This window comes from Propithecus coquereli, unplaced genomic scaffold (genome assembly GCF_000956105.1).
Source record: "Propithecus coquereli isolate 6110/MARCELLA unplaced genomic scaffold, Pcoq_1.0 Scaffold368, whole genome shotgun sequence".
NCBI classification, from domain to species: Eukaryota; Metazoa; Chordata; class Mammalia; order Primates; family Indriidae; genus Propithecus; species Propithecus coquereli.
The window spans coordinates 888,221-907,538 of NW_012149374.1; the positions used below are offsets into that span (position 1 = coordinate 888,221).

At 38.6% G+C, this 19,318-nt stretch overlaps 1 protein-coding gene across 1 annotated transcript in view; it reads left to right on the forward strand.

The window, feature by feature from the left end:
• The window catches only part of UNC5D (unc-5 homolog D (C. elegans)), a 637,214-nt gene that overhangs the window by 397,227 nt on the left and 220,669 nt on the right, over window positions 1-19,318 (forward strand). Inside the window, exon 2 of the mRNA XM_012651718.1 lies at window positions 17,367-17,585. Coding sequence (XP_012507172.1) covers window positions 17,367-17,585 — 219 coding nt within the window. The remainder of the gene's footprint in view (window positions 1-17,366; window positions 17,586-19,318) is intronic.

Genomic DNA, 19,318 nt, shown 5'->3' on the forward strand with positions numbered 1-19,318 from the left:
CAAACACAAATTGTTTTGTATTAGAAAATTGAGGGAACGCAGTTTTATTTTCTAAAAAGTTTTTTGGAGACAGCAGATGCTTGGCTTTTTTTTTTTTTTTTTTTTTTTAATCTTTTGGGAAGGAACAGGCAGAGGGAGGAATAGATGAAGCTGAGAAGTGAGAGAAAAGACAAAACTACAGGCTGGAGAATGGGCATAGTACTTTTATGAAAATGAATACCTGATACCCAATTTAAATTGTTTTCCTACAATTTAAATGCCCTCCAGCTCTGAGGACGTTAAATTAATCCTGCTGTTCAAGAAAGACTTTGTGTAATGAGTATATCAGGGCATTTTTATTTTTGTAAGATATCATGAAAAATAAAAAAAAAAAAACGTGTTTCAGCAGTGGTTAATGTATGACAGCAGAAGAATGGCACAAATGGAAGAAAAATAATTTTATTTAATTTTATTTTTGTAATTTAATGCTCAGTCTTCCAGTCTTCTGTCACATATGCGCCCTGTTGGGTTATAAGCAGTTAGTTGATCCGAATGCCAGGGTTTCCAGTGTGATGGTTTGGTTGGTGGGAATTCCATTGAAATCACAGCTGAATCTTCAAACATCATATGCCCTTGGGTTACTTCCATCCAAAGTGTCCCTGCTGACCTCTTTTATTTGTCTTTTTTGTTTTCGTGTTCACTTTTCAAAATTTTAAAAGTTGCATGGTATTGTAAGTAGCTTCTCTAAGGCTGTTACATGCTTAGCTACGTTGGACCTCACCAGCATCAGCACTTACCGAACAAACTCTATAAACCAGCCTTCGTCACCATGTTCTCAAAAATTAGAGCCATGCGTAGCTATCAGGCTTTATGTGCCTCCCTCCAAAACTAAAGCTGAGATCCCTTGAGGAACAGCCCACATAATTGAGCATGCAGAGTCTTAGATTTCATGACTCCATGCTCCCCGCACAAGCACCATGCACAACACCCCCTACTCATCCTGTCATCTTCCTATTATATCTGCTAATTCTAAAATCAATATTTTAAAATGTTTATTTTGCTGGAGCGTTATTTTTGGAATAAATTCCATGACAATGCTTTAGATAACGGGTGTCATACTGGGCCGTCTAAAATCTGATTTTAGGAATCGGTTTTCTAATCAATTGTGCACCCACTTGGCAGTAATCTCACTGAAACTCAATTCTCCTAGTCTTTGATGAGCTCTCCTGTGGAACCGAATCTAAATTCCCTCCAAGATAGAGGTTTCACTTGCCCTTTCTCTGATCAGAGGAGCCCTCACAGAACTCCAAGAGCTTCTGAAGATGATTACAATGAGCTGGTGATTTCAACCAGTTCCTGAAATGCCTTGGGAGATTTTTATGCCGTCAGCCGTTTATGCAAAGAGAGGGAGTTTCATCTAGAAGGAAAAGAAATAGTTTAAGGCAACTTCGGGTTTAAATGTCAGATTTTTTCACTTGAATCTCAATAGTATATGGTAGAAAGAACTCTATTATGTAGAGCTCTGTTTCCTGTCTCCTAACCTCGACTCTGCTGTGAACTACTTGAATAGGCCTAGACAAGTTACTTAGATTCTATGATTGACACTTTCCTTGTCTGCAAAGTGTGAGTAAAATTGGATGATCTGTGTGGCCTTTTCTAGCCTTAGTGTGCAATGACTCCAAAGGTAGCTTTGGTCCACTCTGCTCCTCTCTGCTTCTTCCATGACAAAGACACCCCAAATATCCATCTAAAATCTTTTTCTTAAGCACGTGTTTTTTTCAGAACACAGCATAATATTGAGTTATATTCTTGCTTTGAAAACTTGCTTAGTCTACGGCCACACCGCCCTGAACGCGCCCAATCCCATCTGAAAACTTGCTTAAATAAACCTGATTTAACAATAATTACCAATTAATGATTATCTTTGATATCTAACAACTTAACATAATAAAGCACATTAAGTAGTTCTATAGGTATTTAACTGCTTTCATGATTTAAAACCTATTTGTATTCATAATTACAATAGTACTGTTGTGTTGACTCATCTGGAACAGTAATACACAATCAAAAACGGCAGCTATGAAAAGATACTGTCGTATAAGGAGAAGATTTTCAAGAAACGACAAATCTCATTATTCACTTGGACGTCACAAGGATAAAATCTAATTGAGGGTTTCAGAAAAACTTAAAACTTCTTTTGGAACCTCTGAAATTAGGAATATGCTCTTTCGACTAACTTTTTCGTTTCAGTTGGGCAGAAGATCAGTGTGTGACTTCAAAGGTATTTAGTCATAGTAAAATCCAGTTCAGCTATTAGAAAATAAAATCTTTTCTCTCCCTGCCCTCGAGTGTTCATAAAGAGTCTACAAATACGGTCTGTTATTTTGTGTGTGTCGCCAATATAACTGGCATAATTATCTTCATATTGGGCTCATTAAGCATCACATTCTTCTGTGAATCACTGCAGTGTGACAGTGGCCCAACAGTGAAGATAGTTCCCTGTGAAACAAAGGGGAAAAAAAAAAAAAGCAAGATTCTGTTCTAGTAGTTTTACCTTTAAGTCTATTGTTGTCAATTGAGAGCATTGCTTTGATGTGTAATTAATCTAACTGAAGTCTGGTGTTTTCCACTTTCTAATAGAAAACTGGTAATTTGCATTTGCGACAGACCTAGACCTTCAGCCAAACCCAGGGTCCACATTTATCTTGAAGGTTTGTGTTGTTCCCTGTAGTCACAGGGAGAGCAGCACATTCTTCAGAAAGTGGCTCCTTGAGACCTTGGACACTGCAGCTGTAATAAGAATGGGAGCTGGGCTCATCCATCTCTCCTTGTTCTGCGCAGGGACACTGCCCCCAAAGCATCGAGTACCTTGGAAGCCACGTGGATCCCCACATCAGTGGCCTATTCCGCCTGAGTCTTTGGTGTGGTTGTTGTAATTGTTTCATCTGGGATTAATGTGGGGTGGGGAGGGGACTGCATTCATAAGCTAAAAAGGAAGACCGGTGAATTTTTTTTTTTTTTACAATGTTAACATTCTAATCTCTGCAGAATTATTTCCAAAAACTTTAAATATTGAGAAATGAAAGATTATTTTCCCCGTATGAAGAAAATCTTAGTTTCTGTCATTTAAGAAAAGGGGGTTAACCAGGAGATATAAATGCTAATCTCAAATGTAGTGATTTTCTCTGAATATTCAAATGCCCCCTGCATTGTTTTTAAATGGCACATACATGTCTAGTTTGCTTCAGGAGGTTGTATGTTGGTACATCTGACCATTCAGTACCTTCTGTGACCCCCTCCGCTCCAGACACACTGGCTTTCTCCCTGACCCTGTCTATAAGTGAATGTGTAAATGACTGTTTGTGTTCATCATGGGACAAACCTTTGTGAGCCTTTACTTCTGTTTTCATCGTATTTTATAATAATGGGGATTCTCTCTGTAATAGAGTGTACCCTAGAAAAAACAATTTTAAAGAAATTAAAAGCACCTGTAAGTTGCAGTCTGACATATTCAATAGTAAACATTATAGGCTGCTATTTGATTATATTTTTTCTCTTTGTTCCAAATTAAGATTTTTAGGATTTTTCCCCAATCTCTTTATCACAAGAACCTTCAGAGCTGTTCCTTTGTTTTTCCAGGGCTGTGTGTGTAGCAGATGAACATGTAGGGATTGTTTTGATTCGAATCCCTTGTATCTGATGATGATCATTGTATTCCTGAGGCTCCTTCCCAAAAGGTGGACAACTCCTGTCTTAGTTAGTTCAGGCTGCTATAACAAAAATACTACAGACTTGGAGGCTTAAACAACAGCAATTTCTTGCTCATAGTTCTGGAGGCTGGGTGATCCAAGATCAAGGTGTTAGAAAATGTGGTGTACGGTCAAAGGCCGGCTTCCTGGTTTGCAGATGGCCATCTTCTCCTTGTGTCCTCACAAGGCAGAGAGCAGAGGGAGAAGAGGCTCTCCTCTCCCTTCTGATGAGGGCCTAGTCCCATTCTTAAGGTTACTACTCTCATGACCTCATGAACTTCCAAAGGCCCCACCTCCTAAGACCATCACACTGGGCATTAGACTTTCAACAAATGAATTTTGGTGGGATACAGTATTAAGTCCATAACAATCCCCAATCAGGTTCACTGTACTTCTGGAAGCAACTGGTGATGACATAATATATTATCCATCAGTGGAAAAAATAATTTCTAAGCCTCAATTTTTTTTTTTCAGTTTTCCCTCCTGGGAGTTGTATTATAGGAATGAAATGGTAATGTGTAGATCTAGATTCTTTTTCCAGTGAGCAACTTGTAATGTTCTTTTTGTCAGCTTTGTCCAACACTGTCGTTCCATTGTCTGTGTCTTACTGTCAGCTTTGAACACTGTGTAAACGCTTTTAGTATCTTTTAATGACATGTTATCTTCCTATATAGGTAGTAAATGTGCTTTATTTCCAATTTGCTGTTGTAATGTTAAAGCCTAATAATCCTAATGTGACGTCAATGATAAGCAGCTTTACTGGTCTCCTGCTTGAGAGATCTTGGGTTGATAGTTCTAGATTTACTTGAAGACCGATTAAGAATAAGTATGTTTACTTACTTAGATAAAACCATATCTGAAAAGTATGCAGTCCCATTTTTAAGTAAAAGTACCACAAAATACGTCCTTCTTGGGATTTTGCAGTATCATTATTTCTGTAATTTAATATTTGGAATGGCCACAAAAATTGTATTTGACCGGAAGAGCACTGTAGTCAAACTTGTTTTAAGGTATATTTGGGCTGCAAAGGAAAGATTCTGAGAGACAGGAGAAAAAAAATGATAGTGTAATGATATCAACATCCATTATTTTCTCTTCTTGTGCTCACTTAACCTAACAAGAAAAGTTTGATCCTCTCTGGATTCCCCACCTGTTTGTTCTGGAAGTTCCCTGTAAGTGTTAGGGAATGTCTCATTTCTCGTAGGGCACACCGACCATTTGATTGATGGTTTAATATCTTTCCCTGAAGTACCAACTAGTGTTGGTTGTTTCTTTTAACTTCAAAACCTGTTCAGTAGTAATACTGGTTATTACCGATGTCCTGACCTCAGACCCTAGGTGCCAGCAAAATTAAGTGCATGCTGTAAGCCATAGATACCTGCAAGCTATCAACCTATTGATGATAAATAGCAAACTGTAATGACCTAGCAACATGCACATGATTGTCTGATTCATATGCACTTGTACATGGAGATACGGTGCTGAGATAGCTAAATAATTAAATCACATAATGCAATTAAACTTACTCTATTAGAGCGTTCCTTTCCTTCCCATTCTTCTTGCTGACAATATGCACACCACGCTTCAGCCCACTGCAGTTAAGCTGATTAGGTGATACTAAGCCGCTCAAGTATGTTGTAGACTTTTTTAAAAATTGTTGTTGCTTTTTTTTTTTTAAGCTCCATAAGTCAAATGGCAAATTCTTGAGGTACAACTGCAGGTCTTCAAATGACGCACATAAAGCTCTTTACGAACACGTAACAGCAAACGCAAGTAGCCTTCAAGAACGTCGGGTTCCCAGAATTGGTCCCTGGGTTAGCATCATAAATATTTCGTAGGGAAAAAATATGTAAAATTTTCAGGCATTTCCTGGAGTGCTGCTGAGTAAACCGGGCTCTTGTTCTAGTAGTTTCTCCCTCACAAACAAACAAAACTCTACAGGATGCAGCTCTCTTGTATTTCATCCTTCACCATCCATCCCTTAATTTCCTTAATTAATAATTGCTAATAGTAATTCCTATTATAGGTTGAGTGCCTATTATAGACCATGTAATATTGTAATTCACTGATATTTAGCTGTTAGAATATGTCCAGTAGCCTTGTCATACTATATTATTCTTTTTCTACATGGAAGTATGTGGAGGCCAAGGTAGGTGAGATATCTTGCCTAAGAACATACAGCTAATTAATAAGAGAGCCTGGATTTGAGTCTAGCTCTGTCTGAATTCCAAAGCCCACATTTGTTCCCCTGTACAAGACTGCCTCTTGATAAAAGATATCAGAAGGAACAATATTTTGTGCTTCAAACACAACTTGCTATAAATCCGTTTCTGACAGTGTCTAGCGTCTTCTCTTAGAATGATAAGGAAATTAAGCCCCTTCTATTGTACAAGTTCCACATCCCAATCAGATAACCGTCAAAGCAAATCAGGACGCAGCTTCTATTGTTGGACACTGGTGCCGTGTGGTGTATTGTCAGTCTTTACTAAATACCACATCCCAGCAGGCTCAACTAAATCTGTGTATTAGGAAAAATAACAAAGGAATTAAAGGATTTCATATGAGCATCAAAACTTTATCCTCATGTCAATGTCTTAGGTGATTTCCAGAAGAAGGACTTTGTTGTGCAAAGAAGGTCACCTCATTAAGAAATGGAAAACAAATCCTGTTTTTTTGCCTTTTCTGTATGAATCTTCCACACAAAACATTGAATTTTTTTTTTTTTAAGATGTATGTTCTTCCCTGCGTAAGACTTTCTTTAGTCTACCGCTAACTATTGTCGTCAAAATTTGTTGCATTTGGGGTAGTGAAACTGATCTCTTGATTGCTGTAACCCAAAATTGTTTTTAAAAATGCGGTAATAAAGGAATCAATGAATTGGAAGAAATAACATAAAATGTAAGGTACTATTAATATCATTTAAACACTTGATGCTAAAACAGTAGAATATATACATTCAAGTTAATATTTTTATTATTCTTAGATATTACACAGCTATAATCTCCTGAAAACTCTCTAAAATATGAAATTTAAATGATCAAAAATGAATAAGTGATTCAGAAGAAGGTAAATGAAAATATTTGATAAACATGTTTTAATATTTCATTTTAGTAGTTAATGTATATTAAATGATTACTATCCTTTTTACCCATTAATTAACAAATATCCCCAAAAAGATCATGTTTAAAGCTGGTGAGGATGGGGAAAACTGATAAAAATCTTATAATGCTGGTACCTACATCAATTTGCTTAGTCCTTTTGAAAATAAATTTAGCAATTCATCATTTGAACTCATGTTTTATTGCAAAGGTAACAGAGTTTTTTCACAGCTTCATTGACTTATTTTTGATTTTAAGAAAATTATTCAGCAAGCTTGTGTTGAATCTCAGAGCTGTCTAGCCACTGGGGATATAAGTAATGTCACATCCTGTGCTTTCATGGAACCTGCAGTCTAGAGCAAGATGCCACTGATAAATATGAATAACTATATAGTAGTGCAAGGTTTATAGGGTTTATGGAAGAGGAATGTAACCAACCCAGAGTTTGGGGGGTTCAAGGAGAGCTTTTCACATAAGATGTGTCAACTAAGCAGAACCTAAAGGATGAGAAGAGGCCATAAGCAAAAGGTGGGGGTGGGCAGGAAATCTGCATTATGGGCAGAAGGAAAAGCACTTGTGTAGGCTCCAGGTGGAGAGAACTTAGATCCCTCAAAGAATTGGGAGACAGTCCCTCTGGCTTCCGGGAGGTGAAGTGACTAGGTTTGAAGCTAGAGATATAAGCAGAAACCAGATCATGAAAGGCCTAGTCAGTCATGTTAAAAACAAAAAAATAGGGATTTTATCCAAAGGAGTGAAGAATTTTAAGACAAAATGACATGTTTGAATTTGCATTTTTGTAAAGCTTGCTCTGCTTTGCAGTATATAAGAGGGTGGAGGGAGGACCAGCAAGAATGATAGCAGAAGGCCATTGGGACCAATTGTGGGAATTTAGGGGAATGATGGTGGTGACCAGGACAGCTTGGTAGGGATGGAGCTAAAGAGCAGTTGCTGAACTCGAAGAATATTTAGGAAACAGAGTCAATAAGGTTTAGTGATGAATTGGATGTAGGAGCTGAACACACAGGTTCTAGCTTGGGGAACTCGGTGAATGCTGGAGCCATTCTTTGATTTATAGAACCTTGACCAAAACACACTCTGAGGGGCTGAGCAGTAAGTCTGTTTCAGGCATATGAAGTTTGAGGGGTCTTTGGGACATTTAGGTGAGTATATCTGGAGGCAATTTAATGTACAGATATGAAGCTCCAGAGAAAGAACTGGACTGAAGATATAAATTTTGGTATAATCAAGATATAGATGGTAAGTGGAGAATTATAATAGCAATATCCAGCTAAAATTTGCATATAACTAAATGCTAAATAGCATGGAAATAGCTAGATCAGCACTGACATACCTACTCTTATACAATCATTAAGAATCACTTTTAGGAGAAGTTAATAATACCATGACAAAATGAGATAACATATTACAAATATATGTGTAGCCTATATACACAAAGCCAAACTATGAAATGTCTGAAAAAGTTACCATCAATAGAATGACATGTATTGAATTATTAATAGTATTAATCTTTGGGAATTTTAAAAATATACATTATTGTACTTTTCCATAATTTAATGTCTTATAATAAGCCCTAATTTTCAACCCAAAGTATGTCATAAAATGTTAAAGACTATATTTTTAGTTGTACTGGATTTTAATGGAATGTTTGCAAGTTACAAGGTCATCTTAAAAGAGACTTTACTAGATAGTTTTCTGGGTAAAATTTTTCGATAGATAATAACACAAAATTTAGTTGTAAATTTAGTATTTTGTATGCCACTGAAACAAAAACAGCATAGTGGTAATGAATAAAATACTGTTCTAGGTGTCATCAGAAAGAGGTTTTTACCTTAGACTGTTCCTTAGAACTCTCTGACAAGTTGTGTTTAACCTGAGAGCCTGGATGACTCCTAAGATAAGAGTTGGCCCAGGTTTTATCTAAGGTGATCTCCCAGTCTATTTCGTCTGTGTTTACATCACATACAAAAAACTCTATCAAGGCATTTTTCCAGTGGAATCAGCCCATATTTAAATTTTGATAGATGCGGCTAAATGATCACAGTCTGAGTTTTTAAAATGTGACCTGACATCTAATAGAAGTGTATTTATTTCAAAAGAAATTTAGTGTTTGTTCCTTATACTTCTGTTTTCCCCCTTTGGTTTCTTCTTTTTGTCATAAAAAGATTGAAAGTCCCTGCTGTATTCGTGTGCAGAACATAAAACACAAAGCTCTTCCTGAAAGGTAATTTTCCCGGAATGAAAAATACGAGAATGGTGTTTGATTGTTTGGTTTTCTGTCATTCAGTGTTGCATTAAAACAACCATTTTGCCGTAACTATGAATGGCCTCGCTCTTGAAAACTGTCAGTTACAAATGAAAAGCAATAACACTTTGCAAGCAAAACCTTTCCCAAATCCCACTAGGTTTTCAGATGAATTGGAAAATTAGTCAGTGGTACATATTCATATACGAATGTATCCATTGTTGGGGAAAAATTAAACAACTTAAAAACTTCATCTCATTCAGTATTCTCAGCAAAATAGTACTCTTTCCTACATTTTAAAATGAATAATTTTTATAAATTTTATAATCTTCTTTTCCATTTTTGTCTAAAGACTTATTTTTTGTTTTTTTCCCCGACTCATGGATTTCAGTACACTAAAGTTAGACACCCGAACTGAAACCTAGAAGTTGTCATAGTTTACAGAGCCTTTTATTATATTCCTTGAGCAGAACAAAGAAGTTTGGGTGTGGGTGGGTGTGTACGTATATGTATTTCCTAATTATGTGTTTATTCTTAAAAAAAAAAAATTAAAAATACAGAAAACGCAAAACAAACTTAATACAAACAAACTTAAGTTACCAATATCCTGCCATGGAGAGAAAACCATTGGGCTAGATTTGACATCTTACTTCATAGTCCCTTTGGAGAAACTGTTATTATAATAACAGATGACTCATGTTAAGTCATTGTTTGTTTCCATGAAGGGACAAAGTCATACCTGCCATCATAACTAGTGTAGAATCTCTAGTTCAGACCTAATTGTAAAGACCAATTTTGGAGAAGACTGAAGTGAGAGCTAAAATGGCGGTTACAGTTTAAAAATCAAAGCAAAACAAAAAACTTTTCCTTGTGGCCACCTTGGGAAATAAGTCGCCTATGTTAGTGTGGCTGAAAGAATAACGCTGTCCTGTGTATTAGAACCACTGTGGTTTCTCCCACATTCAAAGTATACACACAGTTCCATTAAACTGGCCTTAGTGTCCATGCCGCAAACCAAGACAGCTTTCTTTATGTAATTTGGTGATGACTCTGTGTCTACATCTCTCAAAGTTCCTAGTGCAAGGCACGCAGAAATGAGAGATGTTAGAGCCAAACAGGACAGTGGTTTAGTAAAATCTCAAGCTCTTTAAAATGTGCATTCTAATGAAGATGATATTTAGTTCGACTTAGCCTTTCAACTTCCTTTCCATTCACTCACAGCACCTTGTATTAATATTTCAGTCATCCACATTCCCTGCAATTTCCTCTCTCATCTCTGCATGTGCCTTGCCTGCCCTTGGAATGCCTTCTCTCACTCGCCCACTTGGTCAACTCGTATATCCAGACTGTGCTGAGATGTAATCTTCCCTGTGCTGCCTGCCGCAGACCCTCCCAAGGAGAGCTAGGTTCTCTCTCCTCTGAGCCCCTGTGACACTCTGTGTATATTTCCAATGTACTGGAAGCATGCCTGCCATTGTTCTGTTATTATTTATCTCTAGTTTTAGCCTGTGAGCTCCTTGAGGAAAGTAACTATGTCTTAGTCATCTTTGAATCCCCAATACTTAGAACGTTGTCTAATCTCAGGCATGCACGCACGTCTGTTCAAAAAAAAAAAAATCGAATGAATTGAATGTATGAAGTTAAATTGTGATAAATTGAGGAATAATGAATGTGCTTTAGTAAGCTCTGCTGAAATCAGAAACTCCTTGTTCAAGGAACTAAGAATGGCTCTTGCGATTTCTTTGAACGTGTAGTAAGCATTGTTTACCATCTTTCATTCTGCAGAATTTAAGATCTGCTGAATGAAATAATACCTTTGGCTGGCAGTATATAAGACTGGCACAGGTGAGGTGAGCTATGCAAATGTGGTGATATAAAACATTTTCATTTTTATTAGAGGTTAGGAAGAAGGCAGACTAGTTTTTGAGTTAAAAAAAAAAAAAACACAAAAAACTTTTATGGGGGCCTAGGGAAAGAGTCTGTGTTTCATAAATTGCGTTAAATATTTGGTATGTAAAATTCTGGCTGCTGGTTCCGCATTAAACGGGTACAATGCATCCCCTATCTAATTAAGTAACCATATGGAGACAAGTCACATTTACATAAACGAAAGCAGAGAGCCAGGCTCTATTGTGTTCTCTTTTAGATTATGCAACTGGGTTTCCTTGCTGTGGCTTTCTGCTGTGACTCACATACTGCCGTGGACCAATATGTTCACAATGAGAGGAAGTGAAAGGTGCCTCACTTCGTTTAAATAGTGCAGTGAGAGGGGCTCTGGAATAGTACGAAATCTCTTATGTTTAGTAACTACTTGCCTATTAAAGCCAATAGTTGTGGGATCTGTCCAACAGGAAACTCTTTGTGTTTTATTACTCTGCTTTGCAAGATAGCCGTGTGCCTATGTTTATTAAGTAAATGCTTCACAGTATGTCTTCAGAATTTTTGACTTCACAAATTTTACTAACATGCATATAGGTAGCAAATAGTAAAGAAGTGTTATAAGTAGCAGTTCATATCATGAGGGCTGTGAGATAAAAATGATAATAGTAATCACAAAATTGAAATATAAATGTTCAGATAAGTTTGGGAATGGAAATCATAGGGATTATAATTATAATTCTCTTTTGGTTTTTATTCACACAATGATACATATATGGGACATTTATCCATTTACTATATTTTTACATATAGTATTTTAATGTCACGAAACACGAAATAGATTTGAATCGTTCATTTTTATGGATGAGAAAAGTGGAACCTCAGGGTTAAGCTACTCACCCAAGGTCACAGAGTTAACCCAGACTTTATCAGGTTATTTGATTCTAATCTCAAGTTCTTTTGTTGCACCAGATTTAGTCTTTGCTTTGTGGCATGGTCACTATTTGCACTTTAAAACAAATACCAAGCTAGTGAAAAGACTAGCATACTTTACAGACAGAAAAAAAATGAAACGCGTTTGAAATGTATTGAAATGTATTTCTCTCAAGAAAAAAAAATACAAAAATAATTTAGAATTTCGCAAAGCCTCTTGAAGCTCAACTTCACTTACGCTCTCACCCCGTGGATAATTTGGGGTGACACTGGGCCCCAGTGTGCTCAACTCCATTACAAATTCAACACATCGAATGGTCAAATCTTGGCAGTTCTATACATTTAAACCTCATAGAATGGCAATGCCTTTTTCCCAGTCATTTTTCTTGGTGAGATTTATGATTTCCTTTACTTTAATTGGAATTGTAGCTGTTAACTGTTTCTGCTTAGAAAGGAATATTTGTTTCCAAATGAAATGTTGAACAATCCTTCTTATTATTTTATTTTCCAAACAATTTTTCTTTGACTTCCTTATTTCTGCCTGTGTTGAGGATGCCTAGTTAGTTGGATGAGAGTTGGTTGAGTACTTAACTTGCTGTTCTCTCAAAAATACTTATTTTCGCAAGACCGTGTCTGGGTACGTCCATAGCACCCCCATCCTGACCTGGAATCCCAGGCCAGCTGATTAGGTAACTGAATGATCTTTAACATAAATGTCGTACTTCCTGTAAGTGGTGAGAAGCAACACAGATAATGTGTCATTTTTCTGTCATGGTTTTATGAACTGGCCCTAAGGCAGACACTCACTAAATCACAGTACCAGACTTCTCGGGGTCCAGCCGTGGGAACCGAGATGGAATTGTGAGATGGTTGGAGTCAGAGACCTGTGTTCAGATTCTGAGTCCACCATTTAACTGGCCGTGTGACCCTAGACAAGATACACGATTGAAGCATTTCCTCACATGCAAAATGAGGGTCTTCCTAGTAGCCACCTTGGAGAGCTATCGTGATGCTCAGATGACTGAGTCTGTATAGAAGGCTTCTTGCCATGACCTGTCAGGACTAGGAGATGGCAGCTGTTTATTTTTTACTTGGTGCTAGCGTAGTTCCCACGTTTCTTAGCTTACCAAAACTCTTTCCTTAACAGCTGATGGCATTAGGATTTAATTAAGTGAAGCTTGGAGCTCCGGCTTTAAGCAGGAAGATGCAGCTGTATCGATGAGGAACGTTTTCTGCCACAAATAACAGAAAATCTATCACTGGCTTTAAATAAGCCGACATTGTTAAAAAGCCATACACATTATCTGGGGGTGGATGTTTCCTGGTGTTCACTGAGGCTCTTGGCGACGTCCCTGCTGGGGCCTCGGTATTCCTCTTATGCTTTTTCTCACGATCTTCCCCAGCTAACGCAGGAACAAGTGGTACCAACCACACCTGTCCCTTTTATCAGGAAAATAAAAGCTTTCTTGGAAGCTTCTGTTTATGACTCATGTGCTAGACCCATGTCACCTGACCGTGCCGACCTGCAAGGAATTCCACTGAATGCGTGACTTTCCCAGCATCTGCTGGGGCAGCGGGAGAAAGCAGTTGGCAAGGTCTGTCACCAGCATTTGTGCCACCCAACCTTAAAGCTTTTCTCTAGATTCTAAAGTGGAGTGGGGGCAAATGTATTGAAATTATAAGGAAATTTACCTTGAGGCAAGAAAGCATTCATGCACTCTCTCATAAAGCTGTTTGTTAAAGTAAGTGACCTCCTTCCACCCAGTTCCAAAGAACAGAATCTCTCAGCAACTTATAAACCCCTTAGACATTTACACTTCAGTTCCTGTTCTTCTTTCTTCACTTCTCTTCCCTTTTATTTGAGGAATTGAGAATTTCCTAAAGAATTCAGTCCCAAACCACCAGGTAGAGCTGAGCATGTAGCATCCCCGGGGGTGAGGGAGATGGGGAGGAAGGTGACACCAGGTCCTATGAGATAGGGAAGGGGTGTCCTCCTGCAGGGAGGCTGGAAATCCTGCCTTCTTGCTGTGGGGGAGCCCCCTGCTGGGCAGAGCTTTGCTGCACCTGGAGTTAAGGTGTGGGGGAGAGTGGTGTTAGGGATAAGCAGTGTTGGATATGGATATATGGATAAACACCACTTCCAACACTTCAGGGTACATACAGAGCCACCCAAAATTTAAAAAGAGGTGTTCCCACTGGTAAGGAGCCACTTTACACTTACCTCATTTGTTGGAAGGATGCAAATAAACAGTTACACATATACAATTATATACCTGCAATCTCTCACCTTCTCACTGCCACCCTAATAAACCAATTGTTTTCGTGTGTTTCTTGTTTACTTGGATCGAAGCCCTTTTCCAATGCATACCTGATTTTGATGTTGCTTCAATAGTGGTTAAGACATAACGTTACATTCTGCCTTTCTTTTTCTCCTCTGAACATTACAATTGATTCTTGGCTGGGCTCGGTGGCTCGTGCCTATAATCCCAGTACTTTGGGAGGCCGAGTCAGGAGGATTGCTTGAGGCCAGGAGTTCAAGACCAGCCTGGGCAATATATGAGATCCTGTGTCTATGAAAAATAGAAAAATTAGCCAGGTGTTGTGGTGTACGCCTATAGTCCCAGCCACTCATGAGGCTGAGCCGGGAGAATTACTTGAGGCCAGGAGTTTGAGGCTGCCATGAGCTATGATGATGCCACTGCACTCCAGCCTGGGTGACAGGCAAGACCCTGTCTCTATTAAAACAAATGAAGACATTGTAAGGGAGGTCCCTGGATAGCCAGGACAGTTAGTCTCAGACATTTCCATTCTTCTCTCCCGCTCTGTTTCAGATGTAGGCTGAACTTGTCACTTTCTCTGAAGAGCGTTCATTGAAATGGCAGGAGGGGTCACCTAATTGTTGTTAGTTCTGTTTTGTGAGTTTGATGGTTAAAACTTGATTTATCTTATGATCTAGTGCTTTTATTCTTTTATTTGGCATTTTATTTATGCTAGATAAATGTGGTTTCTTTCTTAGAGATCATTATTTATAGCCCCTTCCCCATCCCTTCGCCCACACAGATAGTTGCTGTAGACAACATTCACGCATTATTACTAGTTAAGCAAAAATGCATCATTCAAAACATACGCCTGAGCCTGTCCACTCAGGCTGCCACTAGAGGTTTGGGGACATATTCTTTGCCAGATGACCCTTTTATGCAGCAGTAAACTGGACACAACTAAAGCCCCTGAAGGGAGTGTGAGTGTTCGATGCCTATATAAAATCTTTTAATACCTTTGTCATTTTCTCTAATGCATGGATTTACAGAAGCCTACAGGAACTCGGTATTTGTTGAAGATGGAAATTGGCACGGGCAGTCAGTAACAAAATAATATGTGATATATTTTATGAACTCCATTGTAAATACAATTTAAAACATTAAAAACACACCCCCTGAAGATTCTATCCCGAAACCCCTCTTACTCCCTGTGATATATACACATTTTATTTTCTGAGTGACTTTATTATACTTTTATGACATAAACTGTTTGCCCTTACTGTTTTAGAGTATTTGCTTTATAATTTTTTGATACTTCCAATTACTTACATATGAGTTAGCCTTATCATTGCAAATACATTTCAGGATTTATAGGTATTTTAAATTCTTTGTTATGTGAGGCTATTTTTTTTTTCCTTAAGTTGATGGATTCAATGGAAAAAAAAAATCTTATTTGGGAGAATCAAGCTATTGCAGTAGCGAATCGTGCATGGGTGTCACTAGTCGTAAAGACCATTTTTATAACTCAATGTCTCTTATTTTCTTCGTTATACAAAATAACTCTTAAAGTCCGAGCCCCCCACCTTCTTTTATGTATTTGAGAATTCTCCTTATAGGTTCTTAGAACATTAGCACTACTGTTAATGAATTAGGTTTACCTTTGACAGTGCTTATTGATTTGGGTTGTTGAATTACCAAGTGAGTAGTAAGAAGCACTGGTCAATTACGCTGATGGCATACAAAAGCCAGGTTAGGGCACAGGCTGCACCCCCTCTCCCTCTCACTCTCTCCCAGGAATTGGGTCTGAGGGGTAGGATTGTTCTTCCAGGAGTTCACTAGGTTGCTTTCCTCAGCTTAGTCCCAGAGACTGATTTGGTCTCTGTGGGAACAACCATCTCCAGGGCATAGTTGGTTTGGGTATTGAAATCCTTGCTGGCTTTGTTCTTTCAGTGGAATGGCTTTGGGAGGAACCAGATACCACTCCCCCTGGCCATCTCCACTGTGCTCGGCAGTCAGACTCCTCTGCCCTGGATTTTGTGGTCATTTCCTGGGACTTGAGTTCTTTCCTAAGTGTAGTGAAGAGGCAAAGAAGCAAAGTCTTGGCTCCAGCTCTTCTCTTGTTCTCTTGCTTTATCAATTCCCTACGGTTAGGGGAGAACCATATCTATTCCACCACTACGCCCCCACCTTTTTTTATGAGACATGGTCTTGTTCTAATTCCCAGACTGGAGTGCAGTGGCATGATCATAGTTTACTGCAGGCTCAAACTCTTGAGCTGAAGCAATCCTCCTGCCTCAGCCTCCCGAGTAGGTGGAACTGTAGGTGTGCATCACCATGCCTGGCTAATTTTTTACTCTTTTGCAGAGATGGGGTCTCACTATGTTGCCCAGCCTGGTCTTGAACTCCTGGCTTCAAGTGATCCTCTGGTCTCAGCCTCGCAGAATGCTGCGATTACAGGCGTGAGCCACCATGCCCAGCTCGTCCCTTTCCTTTGAACGGCTATAATGAAAGCTTCAAGCTCAGAGCCGTTTTAGTGATTAGCTTTAGTTCTTACCCTTGGTGGTGCAACCCATAGTATATGGTGGAGGAGTGCTAGGAGGAGTGTGGGCCAAGGGGAAGCAGAATGAACTTATGTTCCTTTTGAAGAGTGGTAAGTTGGTGAGTTATTCAAGGCAGAATATCATTACTAACTCCAGAGTTTCATAGGTAAAGAAAGTGGACAATTTAGAATGTTTTGGATGTATCTTATGACTGAGAATCCTCTACCATCATTACTCTCATTCACACACATTTGTGGAAGAACAACATCTAATCTCACCATTTTTTCAAAGTTTTAAGGCAGCTTAGTGTCCTCATTGAACCCCTTGTGGCTCACTAGAGTGAATCTCGAGTTTCAGCCTCTTACCTCATTGATATTTATCTCAGTTCCTTCTGCAGAGAAGCTCAAGTTCAAAACTGAAGTTTAAGGAGTCCCCCATTTATTATAATTTTTCCAATAACACTGGAGGTGCCTCCAGCTGGAGGTTCCCTATCCTGCTGGTTCAGCTTCTGGAAGATCATTCAACTACTCAAGTCTTACAAGCGTGCTGTGTTAAAATGATGCGGTTTTCCAGCACAGATTCTTAGAGCTGGTGTGGGGTTAGCACTGTGTTCTGATTTATGTACTGTCCATGTAGACTGTGTTCTGATGTCTTCTTCAATTTTGCAGGAACTGACAATGGTGAGGCCCTTCCTGAATCCATCCCATCAGCTCCTGGGACACTGCCTCATTTCATAGAGGAGCCGGATGATGCTTATATTATCAAGAGCAACCCTATTGCACTCAGGTGCAAAGCAAGGCCTGCCATGCAGATTTTCTTCAAGTGCAATGGCGAGTGGGTCCATCAGAATGAGCACGTCTCTGAGGAGAGTCTGGACGAGAGCTCAGGTGAGTGTGTGGTGCCGTCAGAAGGTCTGGTAGCTCTGGAGATTCATGTTCTATGTCTGGGAAAGACTGTGGAACCCCCCCCACCGCCATATTTGAATGAGGTCATATTTATATCACTCCAGACTTACAAAACAAATCCTATCTTTCAGTGACCCTACAGCTGCCTTGGTAGTCTATTCCTATATGGTACTGAGACTTATTTTTTCCTTGCTGTACATAACTTTAAAAAGCTGACTCTGTATGGGAGTTCATATTCTCACTGGAAATAAAATCAGGCAGTCACCGTTTTCATTTGCTGAGTTCTAAATATTTTTGAAGACAAATATGAAATCTTTCAGAAAACCCTTTTTTAAAGCAATATATTTTCAGTTTCTTTAATCTTTGCTCCTAGATATTATTCTTGTGTACTTTATTCTCCACAGTTGCTGTTTCTGAGTCCTCTGTAAGTTTTTTGTGACTACTGTGTAGTGGCAGGTCCCAAATTAGATTACCATATTCTAGCAGGATCTTCAATGTGAAAGAATTTTGGGACCATCTTTACATTATTAATGTGGCTAATTTGGCTGAGACGTGGTGTTGATGAAAACAATGATCGTACCATTAATAGCTGATGTTTATGGAGCACTAATTATAAACAAGGCCTTATTTCAGCATTTGACAGGCATTATCTTGGTCTGTACAACAGCCCTCCAGGGTAGATAATACTATTATTACCTTCTTACAAGGAAACTGAGGCTCAAAGAGATTCAGTAAACTAAATGCTTGTGCTGGATTTATGAGCCAAATAATTGGACTTCAAACCTTCAAAATGTATAACTTTTTATATTTCAGTATATAAAAGAACGTATATGCTTTTGAATTTTGGTTGTTCAGACTAGATCCAATCTGGTCACACTCTAGATTATTGATTTTACTAGTCCTGACTTGGCAGGATCACTAGATGTTGGATTTTGAGTAAGTCAGAAAACCTCAGTATAATTAGGAATTTTCAACTTGGCCTAATTTACTAACTATATACCAGTGCTTTTCAGTTTACTAGGGTAGGCCTTTAGGAGTATTCAAAGATAGGAAAGATATAGCCCATATAGGTGGGCTTTACACAGACTTACAGGAATAAAACAAATACACTCCCATAAGTGAGTACAAATGAAATTAGGATAAATGTCTAAACAGAGGTATATGGTGTTATGGAGAATTTTAGAAAAGAAGATCACATCTAACTAGGACTGTCAGGAAAGGTTTTATGGAATCGACAGCATTTGAAAGGGACATTGATGAATACATAAATCAAATAGGCATAATTGGTGCCACCTTATATGAGGGAGAGACAAGCTTCAGTAATCTGAAGGCCACAAACATTAGCAAATGAAGAAAACTTAGTATATGTTCAGCAAGAAGTTTAGTTTGGTTGAAATATAAAATTAGCTGAACACAGTGGCACATGCCAGTAGTTCCAGCTACTCAGGAGCGTGAGGCAGGAGAATCACTTGAGCCCAAGAGTTCAAGGCGAGCCCGGACAACACAGTGAGACCCCTGTCTCTTAACAAAAAACAAAATAAAATGTAAAATTAATGTAAGAGAATAGCAGATGATATTTAGAAAGCTTAGGTTCATCGATGACATGAAGGGCCATAAATGCCAGTGTGTGGATATTTGGTGGTGGTGGTGACTGATCACATTGATGCATGGGAGGGCAGTGGCTGGAACTCTGCTTCAAAGGATGAACCTGGGCC